The following is a 26,578-nucleotide window of genomic DNA, read 5'->3' as shown; positions in this document are numbered from 1 at the left end:
GTTAGTCTCTGAATTAGAGATTCAGTAAAATGCATGGCTTAGAGAATGCCTCTCTGTAACCCTCCAAAGGAAAGAACAGAAACATTTTCAAAACCTTCAGTTTTTTATTTACCTCTTAAAAACAAGCTCAACAAGTTTATTATTAGTAGCTTGCCAAGTTACTAAACACAAAAAAATCAATGCTGCTATAGAAACATTATAAACAGAAGCAAAATTTGCCCCAAACTGGAAAATTCCTATTTATTTATTAAACCTTTAATCTATTACACCTAAATAAAAAAAAAGTACTCAAGGAAAAAAATGTAAACACAATGAATGCTCTAACACAGTATGCTGGGGGCAGGGGACAACCCTTCTACCTGAAAATACTGATGTTAAGATTGATACCACAGGTAGCACTGGGTATTTTAATAAAAATAGAAGATACTCAAAAGAGGAAGCAAGACAGGTGTGGTGGCATATGCTTGTGATCCCAGCACTCAGGAGGCTGACATGGAGAGAGTGAGTTGAGGGCCAGTTAGGCTATCTGCCAGGACTGACCCTGAAACAAAAACCCACTTTTCAAAAAAAAAAATCCTAAAAGAGAAGAAACAAGAAAAAGGAGAAAAAGAGGGGCAGTGGTAGAGTAGGGTATGTGTGTGTGTGGAGGCAGAGAACATCCTGGCTTTTGGCTTACACTCTTTAAAAAGCAACTCAACTGGTATTATTCTTGAAAAAAACACCTCACATATTTACATATTCCCTAAAAGTAAGAATGGTAGAATTGTTAAAAGTGACAGTTAATTTATATTCATGGTTTCAGAATACCTAACAGTGATGAAGTGATTATAATATCTAAGAAAATATGAGCAAAGCAGAACCCAGCTTATTTTATTAAAATATGTAAGCCAGAAAACTTCTAAATAAACCATTACTGACTGCATGGCAGAAAACACAATGAAGCTATTAAAAATAAATCACATCTTCAAAGAATATCCACTGACATGAAAGAATATTTAAACTAAAATATTAAGCAAAAATAATGATTTCAAGCTTTCTATATCAGATAAGTCCAACTACATGACAATATAGGTTATACACATTCACTTTCAATATTATTTGTTTATTTAATTTTTAAAGATGTAGTGTTTGAGTGTTTATTCTGTCTGTATGTATGTGTACTACTTGTGTGCCTGGAGCCCACAGAGGTCAGAAGAGGGCAGGAGATCCCTTGGAACTGGGGTTATGGAGGGTTGCGAGTCACCATTTGTACTGGGAACCAAACCTGGATCCTTTGCAGGAACGATGAGTGTTCTTAACTCCTGAGTCATCCCTCCAGCCCTTAAATGCACTTCTTAAAATGTAGGAAGAAATTACAATAAACATCTTGGCTGGAGATGTGGCTCAGTGGAAGGGCATTTGCACAACATTCACAAGACCCTGGGTTCCATTGCAAGCACTGGGGGACAAAAATAGGCTCGGCCTTATGGCATATACTTGTATTCCTAATTATGACTAAGGTGGGAGCACTTTAGTGCATGTTTGAGAACAGCAGGTAACAAAGCAAGATTCCCCCTTCTCAAAAAAGACCCCCCAAAACCCTTCAAAGCACTATCTATGTAATAAAATTATTGCTATTCTTTTTAATTTCTGAGAACAAATACATCAACAAAGTGTCATATAGCACAGACTATTTCAGGGTTGGGAACATAGCTCAATTGGTGCTGAAGTAGCTCAGTTAGTGGAATGTGCACCTAGCATACACAAAGCCCTGTGTTTGACCCCAGAACCACAAAACCCAGACATGATGGCACACACCTGTAATCCTGGCACCCAGGAGCACCCCAGGTGTTCTGGAAATCCATTAGAACTTGTCATTGTAAGCACTGCTTAATAAGTTCCAAGTTCTGAAGCACAAGTTCTGTGATTCAATCCAGCCATACTGTAACACATTTGGGAACTCAGAGCAGTGCATTTATCACTTGGAAAGCTAGAAGCTTTAGATGTGGTTGCATGGGTGCGACTGGGATGATGGAAAGTTACAAGTTCTCTGGATGCAGTCGGTGTGTGGTTGGGGAAAACACTCTCTTCATGAACGCAGTCTCAGGGGGCAAACTGGCATCAGGGCAGAATTTTAGTGCTAGCAGGAACGGAAAGAAGGCTGGAGATGCCACTCCTAGGAGGAAGTAGAGTTCTCCCCGGGAAGATAAAAGTCTAGCCAGGATGAAGTAGAGAATAATATGCAAGTGAGAGGCTGGAGAAGTCGAGGGGAGGAAGAGGAAGGGGGCAGGAAAACAGTTCAGAACTTGCACTTTGGCACTGCCGAGTTGGTTCTGGGAAAGAGAAGATGGATCAAAGACCATCCCCGGGGTCTTTAAGGCACTGAATAAACTACAGTCCAGGTGGGGCAGGAGAACTGAGTTAAACATTTTCAAACTGAAGCAGAGCAGGTGGGAGGGCTGAGATGTAGGCAGCGAAAGAGTCTAGGGGCCAAAAGAAAAAGGGAAATACATTATCCTTGAACAAGATGAAAGCTAGGACTGGAGCGTGAGTATGTCTGCATCACAAGAGACAGCAGAAATTGAGCCTGAGCAAAGAAGGGGAGACACAAAGAACAAAGCAGGACTGCACAGAAACATACCCAGAAAACCCAAAGCAAAAAGCCTGAGCGAGGAAGAGACAGGGAGAGCAGCTATGGGGAACACAGGCACTTGGAAGGCTGTGTGGCACGCGAAGGAAGAACGAGCCTTGTACAAGCAGCACTGAGTCAAGCAGGCAGGAGTGTGGCAACCATTGCCCTACCGGATTTGGGGCCTCTCTAATGTCACCCAGTACAGTGGGCAGCTGTGGGTGTCACATGAGTTTCAGAGATGGAAGCTTTGAGAAGAGTTATGTATCCAGTCACCTAGCTCATCCCCTTGGGTAGTAGCTCTAATCAAAACAGTACAGCTTATGGGGTGGAGGGAGGACACACGATAAAGGATGAACAGGCAGGGTCTTACACAAAACTGTGACTCCTATGCCATCTAGTCCAAGAACCACTCCCATTAAAGGAGTCAAGACAAAGGAGGGAAGTTCAAAGACTCACTGCAATCAAGGAAGGGAGGAATTCAAGTTGATCACCATTTACTGAGTATTGTATGAGGTATTAGAGAAAGAGAGAAAGCAATCAAGGAGCTGACCTCTCACTCAAACCGCTCCCAGACTCATGGTGCAGAGCAGAGGGGATGAGACAGCAGGGCCTTTGGACTTCTGCATACTCCTTCTGGAGCAGCACAGACAGTGAGTGGAAGAGGTGGGGAGCATTCTCTGTCACTTCCCCTGCCTCATCCCCTCCCCTGGCAGTAACTAAAGTGGTCAGTTCTTGTGTGACACAGGAAAGTCAGACAGACTGCCAAGCTATAATGGACACAATATATTCATAACCCTGTAAAAACACCTGTCATTATTCAAGTGAGCTTCACAGTTCTTTACTTCACCAGCTGGATTTTTAGTGAACTTAAAGTATCAATTTTTAACCCAATTTTGATGGCAGTTTTTCTAACCCATTTCCATACTTTGTATTTATTTATTTATGATTGTTTGTTTATAGTAACTGTCATTCATTTGATGAGCAGGCACTCTGAATGGACAGCTATGATGCAGAGGATTTCCCCGGGTCTGTGAAGTGATGAAGCGCACCTGCTTTTGCCCCATAGCCATTACTCGTGACCCTTCCCCCCTCTGCACACTGTGCTGTCAGCTGCAACCACAACTCATTCTAACGACCTCGGTTCAAAGCGCTCAAACTGGGCAGAAGGAGGAACAAATAGCTTCCAAGTGAGGACTGAAGTGTCATCCTATTAGTAAAGATGATGCATCTGGCGGTATTAAGTCTATTTTTCTTGTTCTGAGATATTTTGGCTTATCTCCCATTTCTTAAGTGGGTTCAAGACAACCGAGATGGCCAGAATAACAGTTCTGGGTGTTAAACTACAATCTCTATTTATTGTTTTTAAGTATGACATAGTACCTTGATCATTCCGTTGCAGAAAATATGTACACTGTACAAATACTCTCTTCCCAGAAGAAATTTAAAGTGGTACTATCACAGAAAAAGACTGGCCTGAGGTTATGTGATAGTTTAAGAACAGGATTTTACCATGTTTCTCTAATAAGACTTTTATGTTTGTGTTATCAAATGCATAGTTCTCTCAGATATAAAGAATATAGCAAACCAAAGAGATCTTAGACAAGAAAAAAAATCAAGATGAGTCAAGCTTAATTAAAGATTAGATCATGTTAGATGTGATGCATAAAGGAGACATGCCATAGAAACATTATCAGAAGGAGTAGGGAGCCAGTTCATAGCTGGGAATTCTGGAACCTTCTTAAACCACATAATAGCAATATTAGAGTAAGGATGACTTGATGACATCTTAGCTAAAGATTAACATCCCATCTAAACTTCTGATTCTTTTCAAAACAATCAATTTGCCGGGCGGTGGTAGCGCACGCCTTTAATCCAGCACTCGGGAGGCAGAGGCAGGCGGATCTCTATGAGTTCGAGGCCAGCCTGGGCTACCAAGTGAGTCCCAGGAAAGGCGCAAAGCTACACAGAGAAACCCTGTCTCAAAAAAAAAAAAAAAAAAAAACCCAAAAACAATCAATTATATAAATATGCACACACATACACATCTAAAGTTCTATTCAGACATGTTAGAACATATGGTTATCATATACTAGGCCCTACATTCAAGTCCCCACAACCAAACCAAATCAAACCCCAAAAACACACACACACACAAAAAAAAAAAACAAAAAACAAAAAACAAAAAACAAAAACAAAAAAACGAGAAACACATTGCTAACAATGCCTACCCTCCTTTTAAATTTCCTTTTTTGGAGGGGGATGGCATTGAGATAGAGTCTCACTACATAGCTTGGGCTAGCTTTAAACTGGCAATCCTCCTATCTCAGTTTCCCAAGTGTTGGAATTATAGGCCAATACTACCATGCCAGGCCAGTCCATACTTAAATTTTGATCTGACTAACCTAATTTTTAAAGGACTATGCTAGTCTATAACTGATACTGTTTTAGATTGTTACCGCCTCATTATTCAACAATGAAGCAAAAACAGTTCCCTCTGTGCATCTGTATTCTGACACTTCAGATATTATTCTCGGGGCTTGTCCAAGACACACCTGAAAATGTCAACACTGAAAACTAACAAAAGCTCTACCTGTTTGCTTGTATTTCTACACACTAGGGAGAAAAAAACAGTCGCAAAGAGGCATGAAAATTTATGGCAAAGTTAGAAGCCAAACGGTAACAAACCATGGAAAGATTAAATGACATTAAGTATAATAATCACAGCTACTAACATAATGAGCCTTTACACTGTTTTAGGTGTCTTTTATATACAATTAAAATTATTATTTTTTTTGTTTTGTTTTTCGAGACAGGATTTCTCTGTGTATCCCTGACTGTCCTGGATCTCACTCTGTAGCCCAGGCTGGCCTTGAGCTCACAGAAATCCGCCTGGCTCTGCCTCCCGAGTGCTGGGATTAAAGGCGTGTGCCATCGCCACCCGGCTACACTTAAATTTTTACACCATTTAAATACCCTAACAAGTCTATGTGGGAAGTGCTAGTGTCCTTTGTCCCTGATCCATGTTACAGGTGTTTAGCATCAGGTATGTTCCCTAACTTCCAAGTTTCAGTGTGTATGGAATGGGAATAGCCCCCCCAAAAAAGGGCAACTATGAGAACTGAGACAACGCACACAGAGCTATGCAAAGTGACAGTAGCAAGTTCACTGTCAATAAAAGAATGAGTATGATAAAAGACTTATCTGATAATTAGAGTTTTTCTTTTACAAGCTATTTAATAGAAATTTTGAACTTGAAAAAAATCTACCCCCCCCAAACATATCATGTTTTCCTTATTCTTAAGACAGAAAGACCTAGTGGGAAAAACACTACAAAGTTTATCCTGCAAGTCTTTCAATTCCCAAATCTACAATTAGTAAAAGGAAGAGTAAGAACAAAGCAAAACACTCACCATGGATCGAAGCCTGGTTGTCTTTTTGAATGATTGGTACCAGAACTGCTATCAGATGGCAGAGAAGAAACCCGGGTAGATACATTATTTTCATGGAAAGAATTGTCTGGTCGTGGAGAGGGCACTGAATGAAGGAGGGAGAAAAGTTACTGAAGTACTTCTCTGCTTGAAGTAGCTCTCATGTTATTTCACTGCATTTTCTTTCACATAAAGTCAAAGTCCTCAACTGCCTTTCCAGAACTTTTTTTCCCCCTGAGGGTGGAGGTGGTCCAGATAAGTTTCCCTCCTCAACTCCTTACATATTAACCTGCAGGGGTCAGTTATAAAGATTTCCAAACAGAACTCTGGGCTGTCAGCTGATACACAGCAGAGCATTTGAAGACAGTTTTAAGTGGGACACCATTTAAAGTATGATTATTGTAGCCACCCCACCCCCACCGGTTTTTGACATTCTTTGAAGTTGAGTCTTTCTTAGTACAGATCCAACTATGCAACATCTATTGTTAGCCTAATATCATCCTTAACAATATGTGTACTGGGACACACAAATTACAGTTTAAGCCCTGCAATGGTGTGCTACTTAGATCTTTAAATTATAAGGAAATTTGGCCATTTGCACAAAAATACTATGCATTCTCTATATTCATTCTCATGCAAAAGTGAGCAGAAATAGAAACTATAATGTACTGAGTGATTTTTTGCTTTGGGGAAAAGGGTAACCATGTTTTTTGTCCCTTTCTAGAGTTTGCTGTTCTGTAAGTTTCATTACAGAAGTAATATGCACACTGTATATCAAGTAAGGAAGTGCTGTATGTAATTACAGTGCTCAAGAGGCTGAGGCACGAGGACTGACATGAATTCAAGGCCAGAATAGGTGAGAGAAGTTCCTGGTCATCCTGACTGGCTTACAGTATGGGATGTTGTCTCAAAACAACAATAATATATGTGTGTATTTATACAGTGAATTACATACATGTACTGTAGTTCTTTAGGGAAATAGTGAATAATATGATTCCTTGTCACTTTTTCAGGTGCTATTACTGCTATTTTACCCACCTTCTTCTGTATTTACTTCACCTCTCCCTCCTCAAAGAGGCCCCCTCTTACATTTCCCTGATCAGATCACTTAGACCCTGCCATTCCCTCCTCTACTGCTCCCTAACGCCCCTATCTTGGCAATGGTTCCCTTTTCATTTCCTGGTTGCTGATCAGAGCACAGAGCTCTGTGAGCTGGAACTGACCTAAATGCCCCTCTTTGAGGACAAGCTTTCACGGTACCAGAAGATGCCACCTAAGTGGCTCATCGATTTGAATGCCTGGTTACCAGGGAGTGCCACTATTCGGAGGTGTGGCCTTGGAGAGGTATGGCTTTGTTGGAGGAAGTGTGTCAATGCAGGATGGACTTTGAAGTTTTCATATGCTCAAGCCTCTTCCATTTCTCTCTACTCCTGCTGCCTCCAGATTCAGATGTAGAGCTCTCAGCTATCTCTCCAGCACCATGGCTGCCTGCATGCCACCATGCTTCTCACCATGATGACAATAGACTAAACCTCTGAAACTGTAAGCGAGTCCCAATTAAATGTTTTCTTTATAAGAGTTGCCGTGGTCACAGTGTCTCTTCACAGCAATAAAATCCTAACTACCCTAACTAACTATCCTAAAAATCCTAACTAACCTAACAGCTACCCAGCTACAATGCCTATAACCACACCAAGGACCAGCATTGCACAATAATCCCAAGGATGCAATAGTGGCATGCATACCTTGCCAGTAACCAATAGCTCTCTAATTACACTGAAGACTGGCTCAACAAGAGGAAAACCATGCCTGGTACTAGAAACCTAGCTAAGTATTCAGTGCTAGTGAAGTCATGGTTATTGAAGGAGAACCGACAACCACTACTTTACTAAATCATCATAACCCAATCTATAAACAACAATCTATAAACATTGGTCCTTATACCCACAGAGTAGTATATAGTAGTATACAGAAGTTTCATCAAGGAAACTTCTCTTTGCAATAGATGGAGACCACTACAGAAAACCACAACCAATCAAAATGCAGAGCTGTGGAGCCTAGTCTTAATGGATGCATCTATAATACTCTCCTGAACCTGATGCTTCAGAAATATTGTGGAAGAGAGGGTGAAAAGATTTTAAAAGGCAGAGAATTAGGAAATGTGCTGTGAGATTACGTCTCCTAGGAACATAAGATGCTATACCCATAAAGTCTCACCAACATGCCCAAATGTGAGTTGAACAATGACAACACCAAAGGACACGCTAAAGTGGACGAGGAAAAACCCAGGAGGCCTCGAGCCTACACCAAGAACTATAGGCAACTGAGGAAGGCTGGGAGAAGGAGAGGTGCCAAAAGGTCAGCCCTGAAAACATACATACAAGTAACATTATACAGACTGAGCAGGCTTTATTTACGAGTATATATGTATATCTACATACATATATACATACAATAACAATTAGTGAAACAAGAGACCATGATTTTGAAAGACAGAAAGGTGAAGCATATGGGAGGGCTTGGATTGAGGAAAGAGAAAGGAGAAATGTTGTAATTATAATCTCAAAAATAAAATCAAAACAACAAAAAGTGACACCATTTCATTTGCCTCTGGATAAGAAAGAAAGAACCTATTCTAGAAACATCAGTCTAGATATATCTGGAAATATTTGTCATTTTTTTAAACCACTATTTTTCTCTAGGACTTCCCAGTATCGTTGAAATAACAGATGTTTCCAGGTGTTTCATTTAGTTGAAACTTTCCTCTCTATTTCTGAACTTTTAAAAATTGAAATGTTCTACTTTCCAAATCTCCAAGTAGATTATAAGATAGATAAAGGAGGTATTTTTCCCATATTAACCAATACAATCCATTTGTAACTAAAATAGTATTTCCAAAAGTTCATGACTAATTCATTGATTTAAAACTCTACTTCTACTTTATTTTGAAGTATTTCCTCTATGGGGCCTGATAGCACACACACCTATAATTCCAGCATTTGAAACATAGAGACAGGAGGGTAGAAATCAGCTGGAGCCCAACCTGATCTACATTGTTAGACCCTCCCCCCAAAAGGATATTTTCTCCAATCATCTGTAGAAACAACGAAGTATAGGATATTTTTGAAGAAAAACTTACTTGAAGATGTTCTTACTCCTGTATAAGACAAAATTTTTTAATTAACTTTAATCTGAATTAAAAGTTCAGCCTTCTAAGATTCTAAAGTCATCATGGAACGGGGGCAGTCATTAAGAAGCAGATTTGATGCCTAATGCTTTTCCAGAGGTAGAGCTGGGAGGGACCATAGTAGCCTAATCATTCAATACATATATATTTGTGAATAACACTTCTGTGTGTTCATTCAGCTCAGATCCCAAATTTTAACAACCAAACAATTATCTGTGTCCCCCCTGACCCCAATTTCTGACCTTCTCCAGTTGTCTCTCTAAGACACCAGAAGGAGCAGGAAGTCAGGGAATGTGGACTTAAAAGTCAAGGCTGGGCTGAGTCTTACAGGCTTTGTACAGCTGAGCCTCCTGTCCATTTCTCCACCAAGGCACTGGGATTCTCAAATATTTGCTACTTTATCATTGCACGGTTACAAGCCAAAGGGGTTGCCTTTCTCTATTAATTCTTTCCTAAATTCACAGAACCTCAAAAACATCTGTCTTAGTCATCTGTTCAACAACAAAGTACATTTTTAAAGCTATGTAAATATTCTTGAATTTCTTCTTTAACTCAGTTAATAAATACTTTTGAAGCTGGGGAGGTCGTCAGTGCCTCCCTCTTTCCTTTCCTCCTTCCCTCCCTCTGTCAAATGAACGAATTGGCATGGTGACTATCTACTTTCAGAAGGGTCGTTCTGAGGACTGTTTGGATGGGTACATGGAGACAGAGACCAGTCAAGGGCTCAGACAGGAGACAAGGGACTGAATGAAGATGGTGAGACCAGTGGCAAAGAGAACCCTTAGATGGTGGCAATGCAGGTAAGGCTGCTGTTGGTCCAAAGTCCACCGGGGCAGTGAAAACAGCGGTGCGGTGGACGAGGAAAGGAGATGTACTCAGCAGAACATAGAGGAGGACTCTAGGAAATACGGGGGGTGGCTTACCTCTATAAAAGCTACCAACTCTCCGTGGGACAGGATCATTGTACAGATGCCGATTTTCTTTGGGAGCCGTGCCATCGTCAGAGTGTGGGTCATGGTACACTCCAGCCTGAGGCAGGAAACAAGGTTATCAAAATTAAACCATGGATTGATGCTGCTGCTGCTGCTTAGAACAAAGTCTAACCAGTGTCTACTATTTTTTTTATTGTTTTAAAGGAAAACTTGGGTTTATGTCATGAAGAAAACTACTTACTTTCTAAGTCAGTTCAATTTATTTATGGGAAATTGGGCATGGATAAAGTTTAAGTTAGGCTGTAATGCCGCTCAGTGAACAGTCCTTACAGATCACTATAAGATGTAGCAACTCTAAAGCTCAGACCTCAGACTTCTGACGGGTGTGGAATGAAGAGGTGCCTTCTCTGGAGGACTCTTTAACAGAAGGTCTTGCCACAGTCATCTCTGGAGGGAGCTGTTCTCCAGGCTGCAAGTCAAATACAAAAAGATTTATAGACACTTCCTACCCCTAGGGGAGACTCATCTTCATTTAATATAGTTAGGACCTAAACATCTAAAATAAAGATCATGGGGTGGCTTCAACCTAACCCATTTCATAAAAAAGTAAAGTATCTGATGGATGTAAAATAAGGCCAACAAATTTTAATAGACAGAAAGTGGGATTCTCATTAAAGTTAAGGCAAATAAAGAATACATTAGTCTGAAAATAGTTCAATTAATTATTTAAAACAACAAAAGAAATCACCTTTCTATCTAGACAGTTACAGCTCCAAGCAGCAGTATGCTTAGAGTCTATCCATCAATCTAAAAGTGCTCTTACAGATTTTAGGCTGAGTTCTCTAAAAGGAAAAATGCAGAGACAAAAGTATTTTCCTAGGAGACTAACATAGTAGATGCAGATGAAAATAAATGTTTTTTTTTGTGAATGCAAAAAAGAAAAGGAATAATCCCTCTAAATGGTTTTTGTCTTAAGAGCCCCCAACTCCTGTAGTCTATGGTGCTTCCTGCTCCTTCATATGCTCCAGGACAGTAGCTTATCTGTTCAGTTTGTGGTTTAGGAATGATCATGATAGTGTCTGTCTCTAGGGATGCTCCCACTACTTAGCTCCTTGTCAAGTAGGTGAGTCACAACCCCAGCACAGCATTGGGTCCTCAACAATACTGGAGGGAAAGAAAATAAATCACATTTTCTACTCTGGGTGGGAATTAGAAGGAGTTAGATGGAGCTAGATGCATTTAGCATCTATATATTATGCACAAAAATTATCTCAAGCCTAGATGATATACATAAAATGTTTTACTTTAAAAACTGAAATAAGATTTGGTATTTCTCCCCCTTCCTTCCCACCACTGTATTTAGAGAATTCTGGAAAGAATTTCTTTTTTCTACTTTGCCACCTGTACTATTGACAAAGGCCCAGAGAAAGACTTAAAAAAAGAAATGAGTTATTAACAATCAAACTTAACTCAGTAAGGGTCCCCATGCTTTTGAAAGTGGCTAGAATACTTTACATGAGAATGAATGCCATGATTTACTCACCACTCTTGTTACCTTTCAAACATTCCAGCCACCTTCGAGTCTTTAATTGTGGTCCTTTCTAAGGCTTGGCACTGCACCTCCTGAACTAGACTGAAGTAACAGCTGGATCTGGGCTAAGCCCTAGCAATTGTTTATAATTAGTTTATGACCAATATGTTCAGGAATTCTGTTTTCTGAATTCCCAGAGAGCTGGTCATTTCTCCATTTTCCAAGGGAGACTGCCTTTTGTTTCCATTTCTGTTTGACACTTGACTAGACGCCAACACAATCTGCTTGGTTCTGACCTCCAAGTCCATTCTAGGGGCAGTGGTCAGGTCCTAGAGATCTTTCTAGATATTCCAGGTTCTCTTATCTCTGGAGTGAGTTCTCAAGGCCTCTTTGTCCATTCCCATAACCCCATTTAAAGCCCCTGCAAATACTCATCTCCTGCCCCACCCTTAAGCAGGCACCAGGCCATCCTGTCAACATTTTATACTTGGGGAACTGGAGACTGCCTCAGAATCCCAGTTCCACTTTGAACTACTAGTTGGGGAAAGTTGGGCAGCTCACCCATCTCCTGTGAGCCTCATCTGAGAGGAAAAATGATGGGTTAAGGAGCTCATAAATCCCTGTTCCAACTCTGAAAAGGAGTTCATTGGAAAGAAACCCCGAAGGCTTCCTTCAACACTGCAGTGGACAAGTCCTGTTGTGTCTCCTTTTGCACAGTCCTTGAGATCCACTCTACTTTCATACTGGCACTCAGTCCTGAAGACTTTCTTTACTTCATGTGAGAATTGTTCACCTCTTACATTTCCATTTCAATAATGTGAAACCTGTTGGGATGCAGCAGCCAGTCTCCTTGGAGTATTTTCTCTCCCTTCAATCCTCTTTCCTGCTACTCTCACTTTCCTCCCTAAGTGAAATCACAACCTCCCCAGAAAGTGTCTGCTCCGATTCTACCTCCTGTGGGAGCCTCCAACAGGGCCCAGGCTGGACGGACAGAATTGCTTCCATCTTTCTTTTGACATACAAGCACACTTCTGCATGGCTACTGGAATGAAGTTTTACAGTATTCGAATAAATCATTTGTTGCCAAATGTCCCCTGCCATTTGACATACTTCAAAATGACAGGGACACTTTACTTTCATCTTTCCAATTAGGGCTTCCTGCGGTGCTCAGCTCTGCTGCACTCTTCAGCCATTCATCTGTCTACACAGGGCAGATGGTTGGCTGCACTGAAGCCCTTTCCGCCTGTTCCTGCTCACAATGATGTCTCCCTGTTTTCTATGCCTATGTGTAGCCAGGGCTCTATTAATACAGGCTTTAACGATTTCATAATTTAGCAGGTAAAGTGCTTGTCATGCAAACCCAATGGACTGAGTTAGATCCCTAGAACCCACATAAAAATGGTCGGGGAGAACCAACTCCACAAAGTTATCCTATGGCTTTCACACGCATGTCATGTGTACATTCCTTGTCCCATGTCATAGACATGTACACAATAATGAAGAAATACATAATTAAAAAAAACCCAAGGAGCCAGAGAGATGGCTCAGCAACTAAGAGCATGAACTGCCCTTGCAGAGGACCTGAGTTTGGTTCCTAGGACCCATTATGATGGGCAGCTCACAACCACCTATAAGTCCAGTTCCAAAGGTATGTGAGATCTCTGGCCTCTACAGGTACCTGCACTTATGTGCACATACCTAGACACAGATACATAAATACATAATTAAAAAAACTTTTAAAATACAAAATACTGGGGAATTATCATTTACCCTGGCCTGAAGATAAATTTAAAATTCAGTTAAGATATTTGGTATTAACAAAAAAGTTTAAACCAATTGTGGTTTAGAAAGATTAGAGAAAATAATACAAAATTTTGAAATAACCAAAAGCTAATCCATATTTTAATTTCAATAAAAAATGGTCTGTCAGCAAAATATGTCCAAAAGGAACATTTAAAAAATGGATTACTAAAAACAAACTTGAGATGTCTTGAGCAATCAACAACTGATTTAAACATTTAAATAATAAATATTATTATTATTGAGACAGGATTTCACTGTGTAGCTCTGGCTGGCTTGGGACTCATTATGTAAACAAGGCTAGCCTTAAACTCACAAAGATCTGCCTGCCTATGTCTCCCAAGTTCCCAAGTGCTGGGATGTGCCTTTGTATGTGCTACTACCATACACAGCTACATTTTATTATTTTTTTAAACAGAAATAATCCAAAGATTGCTTTCATTCACTGTCCCAATGAAAGCAAGGCTGATTGCAGTAGGAAAACCTGCATAGCAACCTGATAAATATTCCCTGTAACACTTCCCCAAGATAAGCCACCAGACAGATCAAAGTGGTACCTGGGGTGATAAGAGCTGCAAGCTGTTTGCTCTGGCCGCCATCCCTTGCCCTATGCTCAAGTTTCCATCAAGGCCTTTAGCTCTCACTTTGTCCCGGGTCACATACATGGAATGCCTGTGAGGACGTTGCTGAGAGGAGAAGGGGCTGGTGTAGCCTAGCCCATAAGAAAATGATTCATGAGGTGCAGACAGCGAATGTGAATGGCTGCTGTCCATGTGTTCAGGCAGCTTCAACTCTTCCATGGTTTTTGAGTGTCTGGTGGTAGTTCGGCGTGAGTCCAGTGTGCCCTCGTTTCGGTTATTTCTACCTGAAGGGCTGAGTAAAGTTCTTGTGTCACTGTGCCTGGTGGGGGTTGGGCTGGTGGGAGAGTTCAAGTCCAAGCAACTGGATGGGAAGTATCTACTGGTATTGGTCTCCGTGATTTGGGCTCTGGCTTCTGAAAGGTTGCTCACAGACTTGGAGTCACTCAACGCCCCATGGCTTTTGGCCTTCGTCCTGTAGGATGGACTCCTGGAGGACTGGGGAATGGTGTCGATATAGCTGTGCCGACTCTGCTTCTCACTAGGCTGCAGCGTCCCAGCTTTGCTCTGGGAGCTTTCCATGAACGAGTGCCTGTTCTGCTGAGATCTGCTGCTAGACTTGAGGTACTTGGTGCCTGGACCTTCTGAAGGCTTTGGGTCAATATTGAAGTCAAACTCTGTTTTGGACTTGGCTTCTTTCGGGCTGAGAAGGTGTGGTATGTTGTTGTTTGTGAGATCTTTGCTAGAAGACCCAGGCTGGGTGCTTGCTTGGTAGGTTTTGGTGTGCATTGGACTGAGAGTAGCTCCAGCAAGGTTTCCATTCAGGAAGCTTTCATTTGCAGGAAGGCCTTCATCAGCCCGGGGCAGACCCACACTTAGGTTCTGAATGTCCTTGCTGTTGGATCTGTGGTGAGTCTGTAAGGCAGCACCCTTGCTGGACTGGCTTCTGGGTTTAAAACAAAAGAGGCACATGAGTTTCCTTCAACAGGGGGCAAACAGCGCATAATGCTGAAAACAAATGAGCAGCCCAACAGTAAAGCCAAAGAGAACGTACTAAAATGACTGGGAAGGCTTAGGAACACTGCGAAGGAAGGAGGGGAAGGAATTGAAGAGCTGGAGGATGTGAAGGAGTGCTGCTTTCTGGATCGGACATGGCTGTTCCACTATCATCTTCACCCGGAGAGGGCAAAGAGAGGGGGGAGTCATAGTCTTTGATGGGGTGGCCACTGGTGCATTGCTCCCACTCCAGCTAACAAGCCCTTACCATGTTCATGAAGGCACCCCTAATTAAATGCAGCAGGCTGGGCCCACACACGGCATGAGAGTCAGCCAGGGCCTTGGGAAGAAGGGGTTTGTTGGAAGGAGTAAGAGGATGAGGAGATAATAGGAATGTTTTGATCCAAGAATACTGCATGTGTGTGTGGGAGAGAGAAGTAGGGGAGTGGGAGAGAGAGAGAGAGACTGTAAAAGAATAATTTTCTAAAGAGGTGAAAAATGACTAAAATCACTAACCCTCTCTAATATGTGTCTATCAAGAACAAGCTAGTTTCTCAGACTAAGTCACTCAACGATAAAGCACTTCCTATGAAGTTGTTTTGGCATCTTTAAACGCGTGTCTGCCTTGCTGGCTGCCAACACAGTCACTGAGAGAGTCAGGTAAAACATGCTTTGGCTAGGAGGGTCTAGTCCAGCACAGCTAGTAAGCTTAATAAGCTTAATACGACACTCAGCTGGCTGCTGGGAACACATCTGCTCCAATGGCAGAGGGCAACACCCAGACTGGATGGTTACTGTGTTCCTTGAACTTCATTTCGTTTGTAGACCCTGGCGGCTGCCTCAGATACACACTCACAGTACCTATAACACATATGCCAACATCTCCATCTTCAGCCCGTATAGTCAATGAGTGAGAGTTCTAATGATGTAGAAGAAAATGACACTCCGAAAGAAATGGGAACTGACTAGGAAGGGTTGTTGAAAAACATGATGATCTGTGTTTATGTTTCAGAGAAGTGGCAATTACTTGGGGCTCTTGAGCTAGCTCCTTGTACATTCAACAGAAATGCATCACTAACTGTTCAGATATTTCTGTGTAAACTAAACAGGATTCCTATACTGGAACACAAGGTCTTAAGTGCTAATTGCTTGGTAAAAGACACAATTTAGTCTCTTCTTCATTTCACACTTCATTATTCCAAAGTGACTGAGCCCTTCTTTAGGACTTGAAGCTTCATTTCCTACCTAGTGTAATATACAAATAGTCACCCAGAGAGAACCCTTGTCTTCTGTTTGAAAGCCAAAATGGACATTCTAGAAGTCAGCTTGTTTTATTATAACTAACCAAAGGATGAGACTGTGGGCTTGAGATAGGTTCCAAAGTTAGTAATGATTTACAAAATTCCATTTTTTACTATGAATTCAGAAAATGTTGCAAGCATTACTTCTGGTGAAGATGGATGGATTTGGAAGAATTTTGTCCCATCAGACACTAATTGGGAGAAAAGTCCTTTTGGGCTGTTGTTACTATTTTATAAGAATGGCAAACCACGAAACTCTGCCTTCATTTCCCCAGATTTAGAAAGGAATTACAAAGCCAAGTTAAGTTTTGTTTTCTGTTAAATGATGTACAGAACGATCCTCTAGATCAATAAAATACAGTGCCATACATGATAGTGTCCGCAATACTGATTACAGGGGTAGTAAAAGAATTTATCATACACAAACACACACACACACACACACACACACACACACACACACACACACAGTATGGAGGGCAGAAAGAAAGAAATGAGGGGGTTATTGAGGGACATTACAAAAAGTACCTTGGGCAAGCTTTGGGACAGACAGGATCTAGTGTTGGAATGAAGGATACGTTTTTTTTGTAGCAGTCAAAAGGAAAGTGGCTAGGTCTTATTAGATGGTGCATCTGTGTCATATCTAGATGACTAGTGCACATTTCATAAATTTGCTAAAAAATAATTGTGTTTTTATTTAATGTTGAGCCTAGCCCTTAACAGCTTAGCCATTTCTAGCCCAGCTGTTCCTTCTCCTTCATATTGGTTACCCATGTAAGGACATTGGGAGTTACTAGGAGCCAGGCTCTAGATAGTTTGCTCTAAGACAGAGTGGAACTAGGGCTTATTATGCTTACTATGGTGGACTCTGACAAGATAATGGTCCTGCTTGCAGACAGACAACAGTCTTTTTCTGAGCTCCACCTACTCTGATGTTACAATAGCTCAGCAGTGCACTCCATCCAACAGCAGCCAGCCAGTCTATGTACCCTAAAGGCATCAGGTTTTAAATCACCAGAGTTGTCTGATTACTTACATCTTGGCAACCCAAATATCTCAGCAACTTCTCAAAAACTCAATTACGATATATAGTCTTATCCACAGATACAGCTGGGTAAGTATGTTGCGATTCTCCACTCCTCTATCCAGTCCTAGGCCTCAAGAGCACAGCACTGGAGACTAGGTCCCTCAGGCTCCTGGCTGGCTATCTTCTGGAAGGGCTGACCAGGGGAAGGAAGTATCACAGGAAAAGGGAATGAAGGCTGGGGGTGGAGGCAGACTTCTCTGTCTTCCTGGCCAGGCACCCTTACTCAGGTCCTAGTTCAATCCTTCCACAGGGCTCCTTGTGCCAAACTCTAGCTCCCCTGGAATCATATTTCCTCCCTTTTCCCTGCACGTGAAGATACAGCAAGGGCAGAAGTACTCTAACTTCAAAAGAGGACCAGGAAGGGGTGACGAACAGTGAAGAAGTCTCTTAGAGCTGTGAGAACCCTTAGAAGTACTACGACATGAGACCACGTGTGATCTTACACACACACTCACAGCAACAGAACAGAAGGGAAGCTATAAAGTAAGGCGGAAGCGGTTGTTAAAAATCCAAACTTGTCATAAATAAACAGCTACTCTTCATGTTTCCATCTCGGGATTAATTGGAAGCTACTGAGCTTTAGACATACAATAATTTCTATGTAGAAAGGGCATCACATTATCTTCACATTGGAGCCCTGCCAAAGCATAACAACAAAAAGCAGCTTTGAAAATTGCATAGATCTCGTCAATACACAACTGCGAAGAATCTGTATTAAACTGCCAGCCTCTTAAAAAGATTTCATGTATAAATCACTCAGTCACTTGTTTGTTTTAGAGACGGGTACTTGTTTGTGTTGTCTACATTAGCCTCAAACTGCTTAAGGCTGGCCTTGAATTCACGATTCTCCTGCTTCTACTTCCTGAGTGCTGGAATTACGTGTGTGCACTACTGCCTGGCTATAAATCACTCTCAAATGGTTGGCAGAGTAGATAAATGGATAGACAGTTAATGTGTTTATTTAAAATAAGTTTAAAAGCAAAAATAGCCAGGCATGGTGATATAAACCTATAAACCCAGCACTTAGAAGGTTGAAGGATAGCTGCAAGTTCAAGGCCAGATTGGTACATCCCATAAATGAACAAGTAAGCGGAGACAGAGGCACAAAACTATATTAGTAGGGAGCAGGTGGTAAAACAGGACCATTGAGAGGACTCACAGTCAAAATGACATCACACCATGCACAGGGTGAACGGAACCTTAGAAGAGCCTGCAGGCGACATGCAGCGACTGAAGACTGAGTCTACTGCCTCCTAGAGAGAAAATGACTTGGGATGTGGGGTGACAGTGCATCTCCAGGGACAGGGTAGAGGAGTATGTGAGCAACAACCAACAGATAGGGTGTTATGAAAACATCTAAAATGGTCTTAGAAGGCCTGTGTTGAGACACCAGCTAGAATTCATATCTCTGGCAAGATAGGCTTCTGTGGAGTAAGTATGGACCACAGACAAGAGTGGGGAGAAAGGCATCAGACGATGTAAGATTACTAAAAGAGAAACCACTCAGGACTTTCCCTTTTGATATATTCAATATATCGCCAAGACCTGAAAATAAACTCTTCTAGAAATCTTTCTTTCCTTACAATTCCTACTGTCAAGTTAGTCTTTGCAAGGCTAACAACATACAGGTCTCCTCTCAGAGTAGATTATACCATTGATGACTACACTACACCTCACAAATTTATCACTGCTCTACCAAACTTTACATCACTGGGATAATTTTCTTTGTAAATGTAAATTTGAGAAGTCATGTGGCAATTCAAGCAGAAGGGAGACTAAAAGCCACAAACCAAGCTAGGCAAGATCCCAGAGAAGATACAAGAATAACGGTAACCAGCCAAGTGCAAAGGAGCAACCAAACGATGACAGTTACTTCGAGGCTTAGTATACTACAATCTTGCAGATTCGAACAGTGAACAAACCAGGTAAGAACGGCTGAAAGCCGTGCCAGAACAAGTAGCTGTCTCGAAGAGTAAACAGCTCCGCACCAGTTGGGCTTTCACGGCTAAGTAGAACAAATTGGGGACCAACGCTTCTCCTAATTTATGGATGCCCTCCCAGGCCTCAAAGTGCTATTAAGTATAATTTTCCATACACAGAAGGAAAATTTGTGTGTGTATGTGTGTGGGGGTAGTATTCAAATTTTAAAAGCTTCATTGTTTTTGATTTCTTACGTGAAATAAATTACTTCTACATCCCATATATAAAAATCCTCAGATGCCAAAATTGGGTTCTAGAGGATGAAGGAAGTCAGGGAGGTTGAACAGAAGACCATTCTCCAGAACTGCAGTGACAGAATTGGGGGATGTCAGTATAGGAAAGGCAATCTAACTGATCCTACAGAGGGGAGGAGGAAGAAGAGGGGGAGGGATGGAGGAAGAGAGGGAATGGAGAGAGGGAGGGAGTCAGTGAGAGAGGGAGGGAGGGGGAGAGAGAGAGACAGAGAGACAGAGAGATAGAGAGAGAGACAGAGAGAGAAGAAACAAGTTTTCAGCCAGATGTGGTGACAAGCCTGTAATCCTAGCACTCAGGAGGGAGAGGCGGGAGAGACCAGCCAGCCTGAAGCCTGTTTGATTACCTAATGAGTTTCTCAGGGCTAAGATTACAGGTATGCCCAGGCAGGAAACAAATATTTAAAAATACTATGCTCAAAAAGCGATTTTTAAAACATACTACTTTTAATTACTGACTTCACTCTTTTCATATACTTATTTTTATTTAAAAAAAACTTATTTCTCAACTCAATTATTGAAAGGCAAGAACAATCAAATCACAAAACCCTTCTAAAGAAGCTTCTTCCTATTTGGTTCAGTTGCACTGTCCCCCACATACGTGTTCAGTGTCTTCTTTTCCTTCCCCTGTCATTTATACAACATCTGCTAGGTCTTAATGCTGGAAACCTCCTGAGTTGCTAACTCAATGCTACCTTTCCAAGGGAACACATAGGTTTTCTTCATCTACTTGTTAAATACAAGAAAGTCTTTAAGAGTCCCACACGACTCTTTAATTATAGTTCTGAATCATGTAATAAGCATGCAGAAGCTATTTTTGAATAAAGAGGGCTTTCCTTCTTTTCTCTAATTGCATAATTTTAGCAGCCACCTCCTCCACCTACTTATAAGACCACGACTGCATTTGTATTTCCTTAGAAGGGAATATTTACCTATTAGACAGTGTGCTGCTTTCCACATGATAAGGTTTCCTTTTCGTTGACCTTGAAGGAGACCGATCCAAAAGTCTCTGGCTTTGAAATGTAGGGTGATTCAAACACTGTTCTGTCAAGTATCTGTCAGCTGGGTCCAACTTCAGTAAATTCTTAGGAAATAAAAGTTTAAGAATGGAAAGAACAAAGTTGAATTTAAACTCCACCAAATACCTTTTCCTCCTAGAAAAGAAATATGTAGTCACTGCAAAATACTTAGCAACAATAGCTCAAGGAAAGAAAAACATCATCCAAAATCACCCACAATCTCACAATTATAATCCTCTTGGTAGAAATCTTTCTAGCCCTGCTTGTGAATACCATATATAGTCTTTCTGCTATAATACCGGGATCATGATATACACTTATTTTTATATCCCATTCTTTTCACTTACTTATAAAAATATTTTGCAATATTACTTCAATATTTAAAAAATCTTTTTAATAAGCATATATTTCTTCATCTTTCTACTGTCTTCAAGATACCCAAGATTCTCTCTGGAGACAGCTCACATCACTAGTTCCCTGTGCATTATACGAGGGATATATCTATATCTATATCTATATCTATATTATTTATCTATCTATCTATCTATTATCTATTTCTATTATTATTAGTATATTCTGCACATACTTTCATCTGATTCTTTTCATTTTACCACAGTAGTTTAAGCACATAACTATATGTATTTAGTTTCCCTTCCACTTAGCACACAATGTTGAGTTCATTCCATAAAGTGCAGAGCTTTAACTCTGTGTGTATACTTTATACTTTGTTTCCAGAATTCCCAAAAGACAAATAGTCAGGTTGTTTCCTTTTCCTGAGCCATCTGGCAACACACTATCTCACAATATGCTTTTTGGGAAGGGTGGAATGCATTACAACTAAGCTACATCCTCAGACCTTTCAAGGCTTTCAATGATGGTGTAGAAGCTTGTGCTATGGGTCTATCATGATTTACTTAGGAAGCATCCTACTATTAGACATTTGACTGATAGCCACTTTTCACTATTATGATTGATGCTATGACAAAAACACACTTGAAACCTAATGGACTCTTAAAGGTGGCACTGGTAGGTACGCAAAGCTTTAAAGAATCTTTCCTCCATCCTGCTAAATTACCACTTAGGGAGGTTGTCTCAAATTATGCCCCTCTCACAAAGCATAGGAGCCTATCAATTTCTAGATACCCTCACCAACAATAGAGATTCTCATTCTTCTCAGTAGTTGGAAATCAGATCAGATATTTTAAAAGATTCTATCTCACAGCTGTTTGCTTAAAATTATTTTGTGCGTGCGTGCGTGCGTGCGTGTGTGTAGTTGCCCTCAGAGGCTGGAAAACAACACGATCCCCCTGGAACTGGAGTTATAGGTGGCTGCGAGCCATCCAATATAGGTGCTAGGAACTAAACCTGGGTCCGATGCAGGAGCTGCAAGTGCCTTTAACCCCCGAATCATTGCTTCAGTCCCTCTTACAGACATTGTCCCTCCTATCTTGGGCTGTTAGCAAGGCTGAACACTTTTACATGCTTACCAGTTACTTACATATTCTCTTCATGTACTTTCCTGTGTCTGCGCTATCTTTACTTAGTTCTGAATCTTCTTTGTTCATTAAGGCACTAACCCTCTGTTTTATGTTGAATGCACTAGAACTTTCACAACAGAAATGTTTTCACCCAAATTTGTTTATCTTATATGGACAGGATTTTTTTATTTTGATTTATAAAATGATCAAATATCTTTAAAAAATAACCAACATACACAGCATAATGAAGCACTAAAATTCACTCTTCTAGGTATTTGTTATTTTCTCTCAGAAAAAGGAAGAAAGGTAAAATTCCATCATTTACAAATTCACTTCTAGTTCAGTTTGGTCTTATCCATAATTAACATTTTTAGTTAACTAGTGAGAGCAAATTTTCTCCCAATAAGCCAGACTTCAATTTTAACCTTTCATCACAGAACATTTCAATTCTGGTCCTACCAGATACTGACATATTCATCTTGATCCAAAGATTCTAATTATTGAAACTCAACCATTAATTATGCTCCGGTGAATTTATGTCCATATTAATTCAGACACAATTGCAAACTTAATTCTTTCCCCCCTTATTATAGAACAAAAACTGTGATGGTTTTAACTAGTATTTCCAACAGCTACCATTAAAATGGTTTCAAATATAAGATGCTGATTAAAAAGAAAAATCAGCCTCCAAGAAGTCTTTTTAAATTCAAAACACCGATGACCTTTCAGAAGTGTTGGTGCTGTTTTAACTTATTTGATAGCATGTAGAAGTTACTGTACATATAAAAACTGTATTCATATGCTATGAATACAATTACTCTAAAGCATGAAGACCACAAAAGCAAAGCATGAAATTTATCTAGCTAACAGTTAAAAAATTAGCATGTGTGTGTGGGAGGCATCCTCATTTTTTAAACTAATGTAAAGCAAATACAATTATTGTAGTTATTTTTTAAATTATTAAGGGCATTGGTGTGCATTAATTCCAGTGCTTGTATCTTTGCTAAAGTGGCAGCTATAAAGAGGCACAAAATGAGATAAACATTTTAAGTATTAGATGTGGACATAATGAACATACATTTAGGGAGCAGCAAAGAGGCTAACTAAAAGGACAATGGGGGCTTTCCATCTTTAAAATTCACCTCCAAAAAGAGATAAAAAGAATGGTGATATGTGTGTGTGTGTGTATATAATTCTATAATAATTAGGCAATATTAATCAGGGACAGAAATCAAAATCATGGTTTCTGAAGGAGGCAGAGTGGGCCAGGAGGAGGGTAAGACCTAGGAAGGACCCAAAGGAGGCTTCTAGGATATTAACGAAGTTTCTATGTCTCAATCCAGGTAAGGTAACAAAAATATGCTCACATTTATAAAAACTCAGATGTGTAGACATAATTTGAATGTGTAGTTCATATGTGTGTAAGTGTGTGTGCATGTGCATATGTGTGTTTTGCATGACTGTATGTGTGCACACTTATTTGTACAGTGCCTGCAGTAGTCAGAAGAGGGTATCTGATCCCCCAGAACTGGAGTTAAAAATGGTGTGAGCTGCCATGTGGATGTTGGAAATTGAGCCTGGGTCCTGTGGAAGAGCAGTCAGTGCACTGAGCCATCTCTCTAGGCCCCTGAATTTGTATTTCAATAAAAACACTTGCTTACTGTTAGAGAACAGTGACAATAAACACATTAAATAATAGGAACTAGAAAGTTTACTTCCCAAACCCTTCCTGATAGCCCTCTTCACTCTCCTTTAAATTCATGGCCTCTTTTTCTCACTAATCATCATTGCATTTTAACTAAAGAAAAAAGCCAGGAAACATAAAATTGTATTTAATTCCATTTTTCTACTCTATTCTAGTTACTAAAAGTTACTAAATGAGTAAGGCCCAAATTGACAAGTATTGGCTACATGAAAGAAGGTATTGGCAAAACCAACTGATTTTCCTAATAATTTATGTTGAATTAAATTGAAAGAGTGTTGAGGAGTCATTAGAAAAAACTAGCAGTTTTCAATCTGTGAACAACATCAGTGCTTTATTAGAGCTTCATACAACACAGTATTTGGTATTTAATTAAATTTGGTAAATGTGGAAATAGAAATGCTTTACTGCAAGACTTCAGAAATCCTTCATAGGTTAATAAAGTCTGTGCATCTCTAGAAAGGTTATATGGTATGTGGCTCCTCCTAAATGCCAGAGCCCTCCTTCCACATCTGCCCCCACACCTACTTACACTGTTCACTGGGACAGATGTGAACATACCATAAAACACAGCAAAGTTCTAAGAACACAGCTCAGTAACTTGCCACCATGCTAAACATGCCTTTTACAGTTTCTGCACACAGTCTAGCTGCCACATTTTGACAGCTGAATGAATGAGCATAAAACAAAAACTGATTCATAATCAAGCATTGAAGTTCTACTCTGAAACAATCAATGTTTGCCTGTACATTTACTACCTGCAACAAAAAATGGGAAACTACGAAAAATAGTTTTCACTCAAGGGACTACCGTCTACTGAGGTGGAAAAATCTTTATTTGCTTGCTTATTTTTGAGACAGGGTCTTTGTAGCTCAAGCCAGCCTCAAACTTAGAGAGGTCCTCCTGTCTCAGCCTCCCAAATTCTGAAACTACAAGCATGTGCTGCTATACCCAGCAAGAAAATCTTTAATAAATAATTTTGGGGCTGAAGAGGTGTCTCAGTGGTTAAGAGCACTGCCTCCACTTCCAGAGGACCTGGGTCTGATTCCTAGTACCCACACGGCAGCTCACAACAGCCTTTAACTCCAGTCCTAGGAGATCTGATGCCTTCTTTTAGCCTCTGTAGGCACTGCATGCCATGGTATAAAGACAGATATGCAGACAACACACACACACATCTTTAAAAAAAGGATTTTGAGGATTTTTTAGTAGTTTGGTGTAGGATGTCTTTTGACAGGAGGAATGAACACTCAGGTCATCATGTTAGTAGTGATTCTGATACATCTAAAAAAAGTCAGAAAGAGCAGTCTGTCTAGGGGAGAAGAGGCCCAGTCAGAGAAAAAAAAAATTAAATTCACTGATTAAATCTGCATAAACCATGAGTAGCCTTCAATGTTGTATAAAAATAATTGAAGAACCTTTTTGTCTTACAACATTCACTTTAAGATTTGTTTTAAAATGTAAACATGAGTAGTTGTTGAGTGCCAACAGATTTTCATCATTCTGTCCATTTTAGGAAAGTAATTTAGGGATTACATGCTCTTCTGTAGATGGACTGAGACAACACCAGATTCCTGTTGCAATTACAAACAAATTACATGCCTTTTAACATGACATACTCCCCATTAATCATCTACTAACAAAACATTTAATTCATAAAAGCAGGCTATGGTCCCAAGTAGGCAGAGGAGAATCCACAAACCAAAGGGCTTTTTTTTTTTTTTAAGAAACATACTTTTCTTACCTTCATAAGGTCAAGTAAAACACTATTTAAAATTCCAAGGTATCTTCTCTCTAATGACTGAGGATGGTTAACAGCCGGAAACTGTAAGGACAACACAGTATGGATATTAGCATTTGAAGAAGGGAAGTATATGTGTACATACATTTGTGGGGGTTACACAAGGCAGCATTTGGACAGATATCATTGCCCTTGTGTCAATCCAAGTCAAATTACTATTTGTATATTACTTTTTGTGTCTATATATTTTAGATATGAATTAATAGGACCAAATATTAAATATTGGGAAAACTTACAGGTGAAAGATGATATATAAAGCTAGATAGACAATATTAAAGCTCACAAAATGAATAAAAGTCTGAGCCTGTATATTTAATAGAATCTTGTCTGCTTATACAATAACTTGCTTCTAAAACAACTTACAGACAAACTGTGTGTTTCAACAGACAATTCTCAATACTGATAGACTGGAGAACTAACAGAAGGGCCATGATATGATATCATATAAAGATGTATTGACTTTTCCACAAGAATATGTCATTTACTCCTGAAAACAGAGGCATAAGAAAGGAAAAAAGGCAGCAAGAGGCTAGAAGCTGAAAGGCTCCATTTGAAATAGTGAATTTAGGCACATGTCCTATTCTTGTTTTGAATATACTCTTCTAATGATTTACATTAAAAACCTTATGTTAAAGTTGTAACAGAGGGCAAACATAGGCACCTATATCAACAAATGCATTTCTAAATAAAGTAAGGGGTTGGTGCTTATTTTGATGTTGTTTCTTTTCTTCTACCAATTTCCACTTGGCAAAACCTTGAGTGGTATTGAAGCAGTGGGTAAGACACTGGCAGAAGCCAAGCATTTATACACTTCCAAATGTTGAGTGCTAGTTTGCTTGCAATACATATTTCCTTTATACCAACATAGGGACAGTTCAAAATACAGAAATCTTTAA

At 40.1% G+C, this 26,578-nt stretch overlaps 1 protein-coding gene across 5 annotated transcripts in view; it reads right to left on the bottom strand.

Annotated features, from left to right (window-relative positions):
* The window catches only part of Cdkl5 (cyclin dependent kinase like 5), a 177,018-nt gene that overhangs the window by 9,847 nt on the left and 140,593 nt on the right, over window positions 1-26,578 (bottom strand). For all 5 annotated transcript variants that reach the window (XM_028873263.2, XM_028873262.2, XM_028873264.2 and 2 more), the window contains 6 exons: window positions 25,626-25,706; window positions 20,615-20,766; window positions 14,047-15,013; window positions 10,526-10,627; window positions 10,150-10,255; window positions 6,022-6,145 (listed from right to left, as the gene is read on the bottom strand). In XM_028873263.2, the coding sequence (XP_028729096.1) occupies window positions 6,022-6,145; window positions 10,150-10,255; window positions 10,526-10,627; window positions 14,047-15,013; window positions 20,615-20,766; window positions 25,626-25,706 (1,532 nt within the window). The remainder of the gene's footprint in view (window positions 1-6,021; window positions 6,146-10,149; window positions 10,256-10,525; window positions 10,628-14,046; window positions 15,014-20,614; window positions 20,767-25,625; window positions 25,707-26,578) is intronic.

This window comes from Peromyscus leucopus, chromosome X (assembly GCF_004664715.2).
Source record: "Peromyscus leucopus breed LL Stock chromosome X, UCI_PerLeu_2.1, whole genome shotgun sequence".
In the NCBI taxonomy this organism is placed as follows: domain Eukaryota; kingdom Metazoa; phylum Chordata; class Mammalia; order Rodentia; family Cricetidae; genus Peromyscus; species Peromyscus leucopus.
This window is presented reverse-complemented; position numbering and strand designations above follow the sequence as displayed.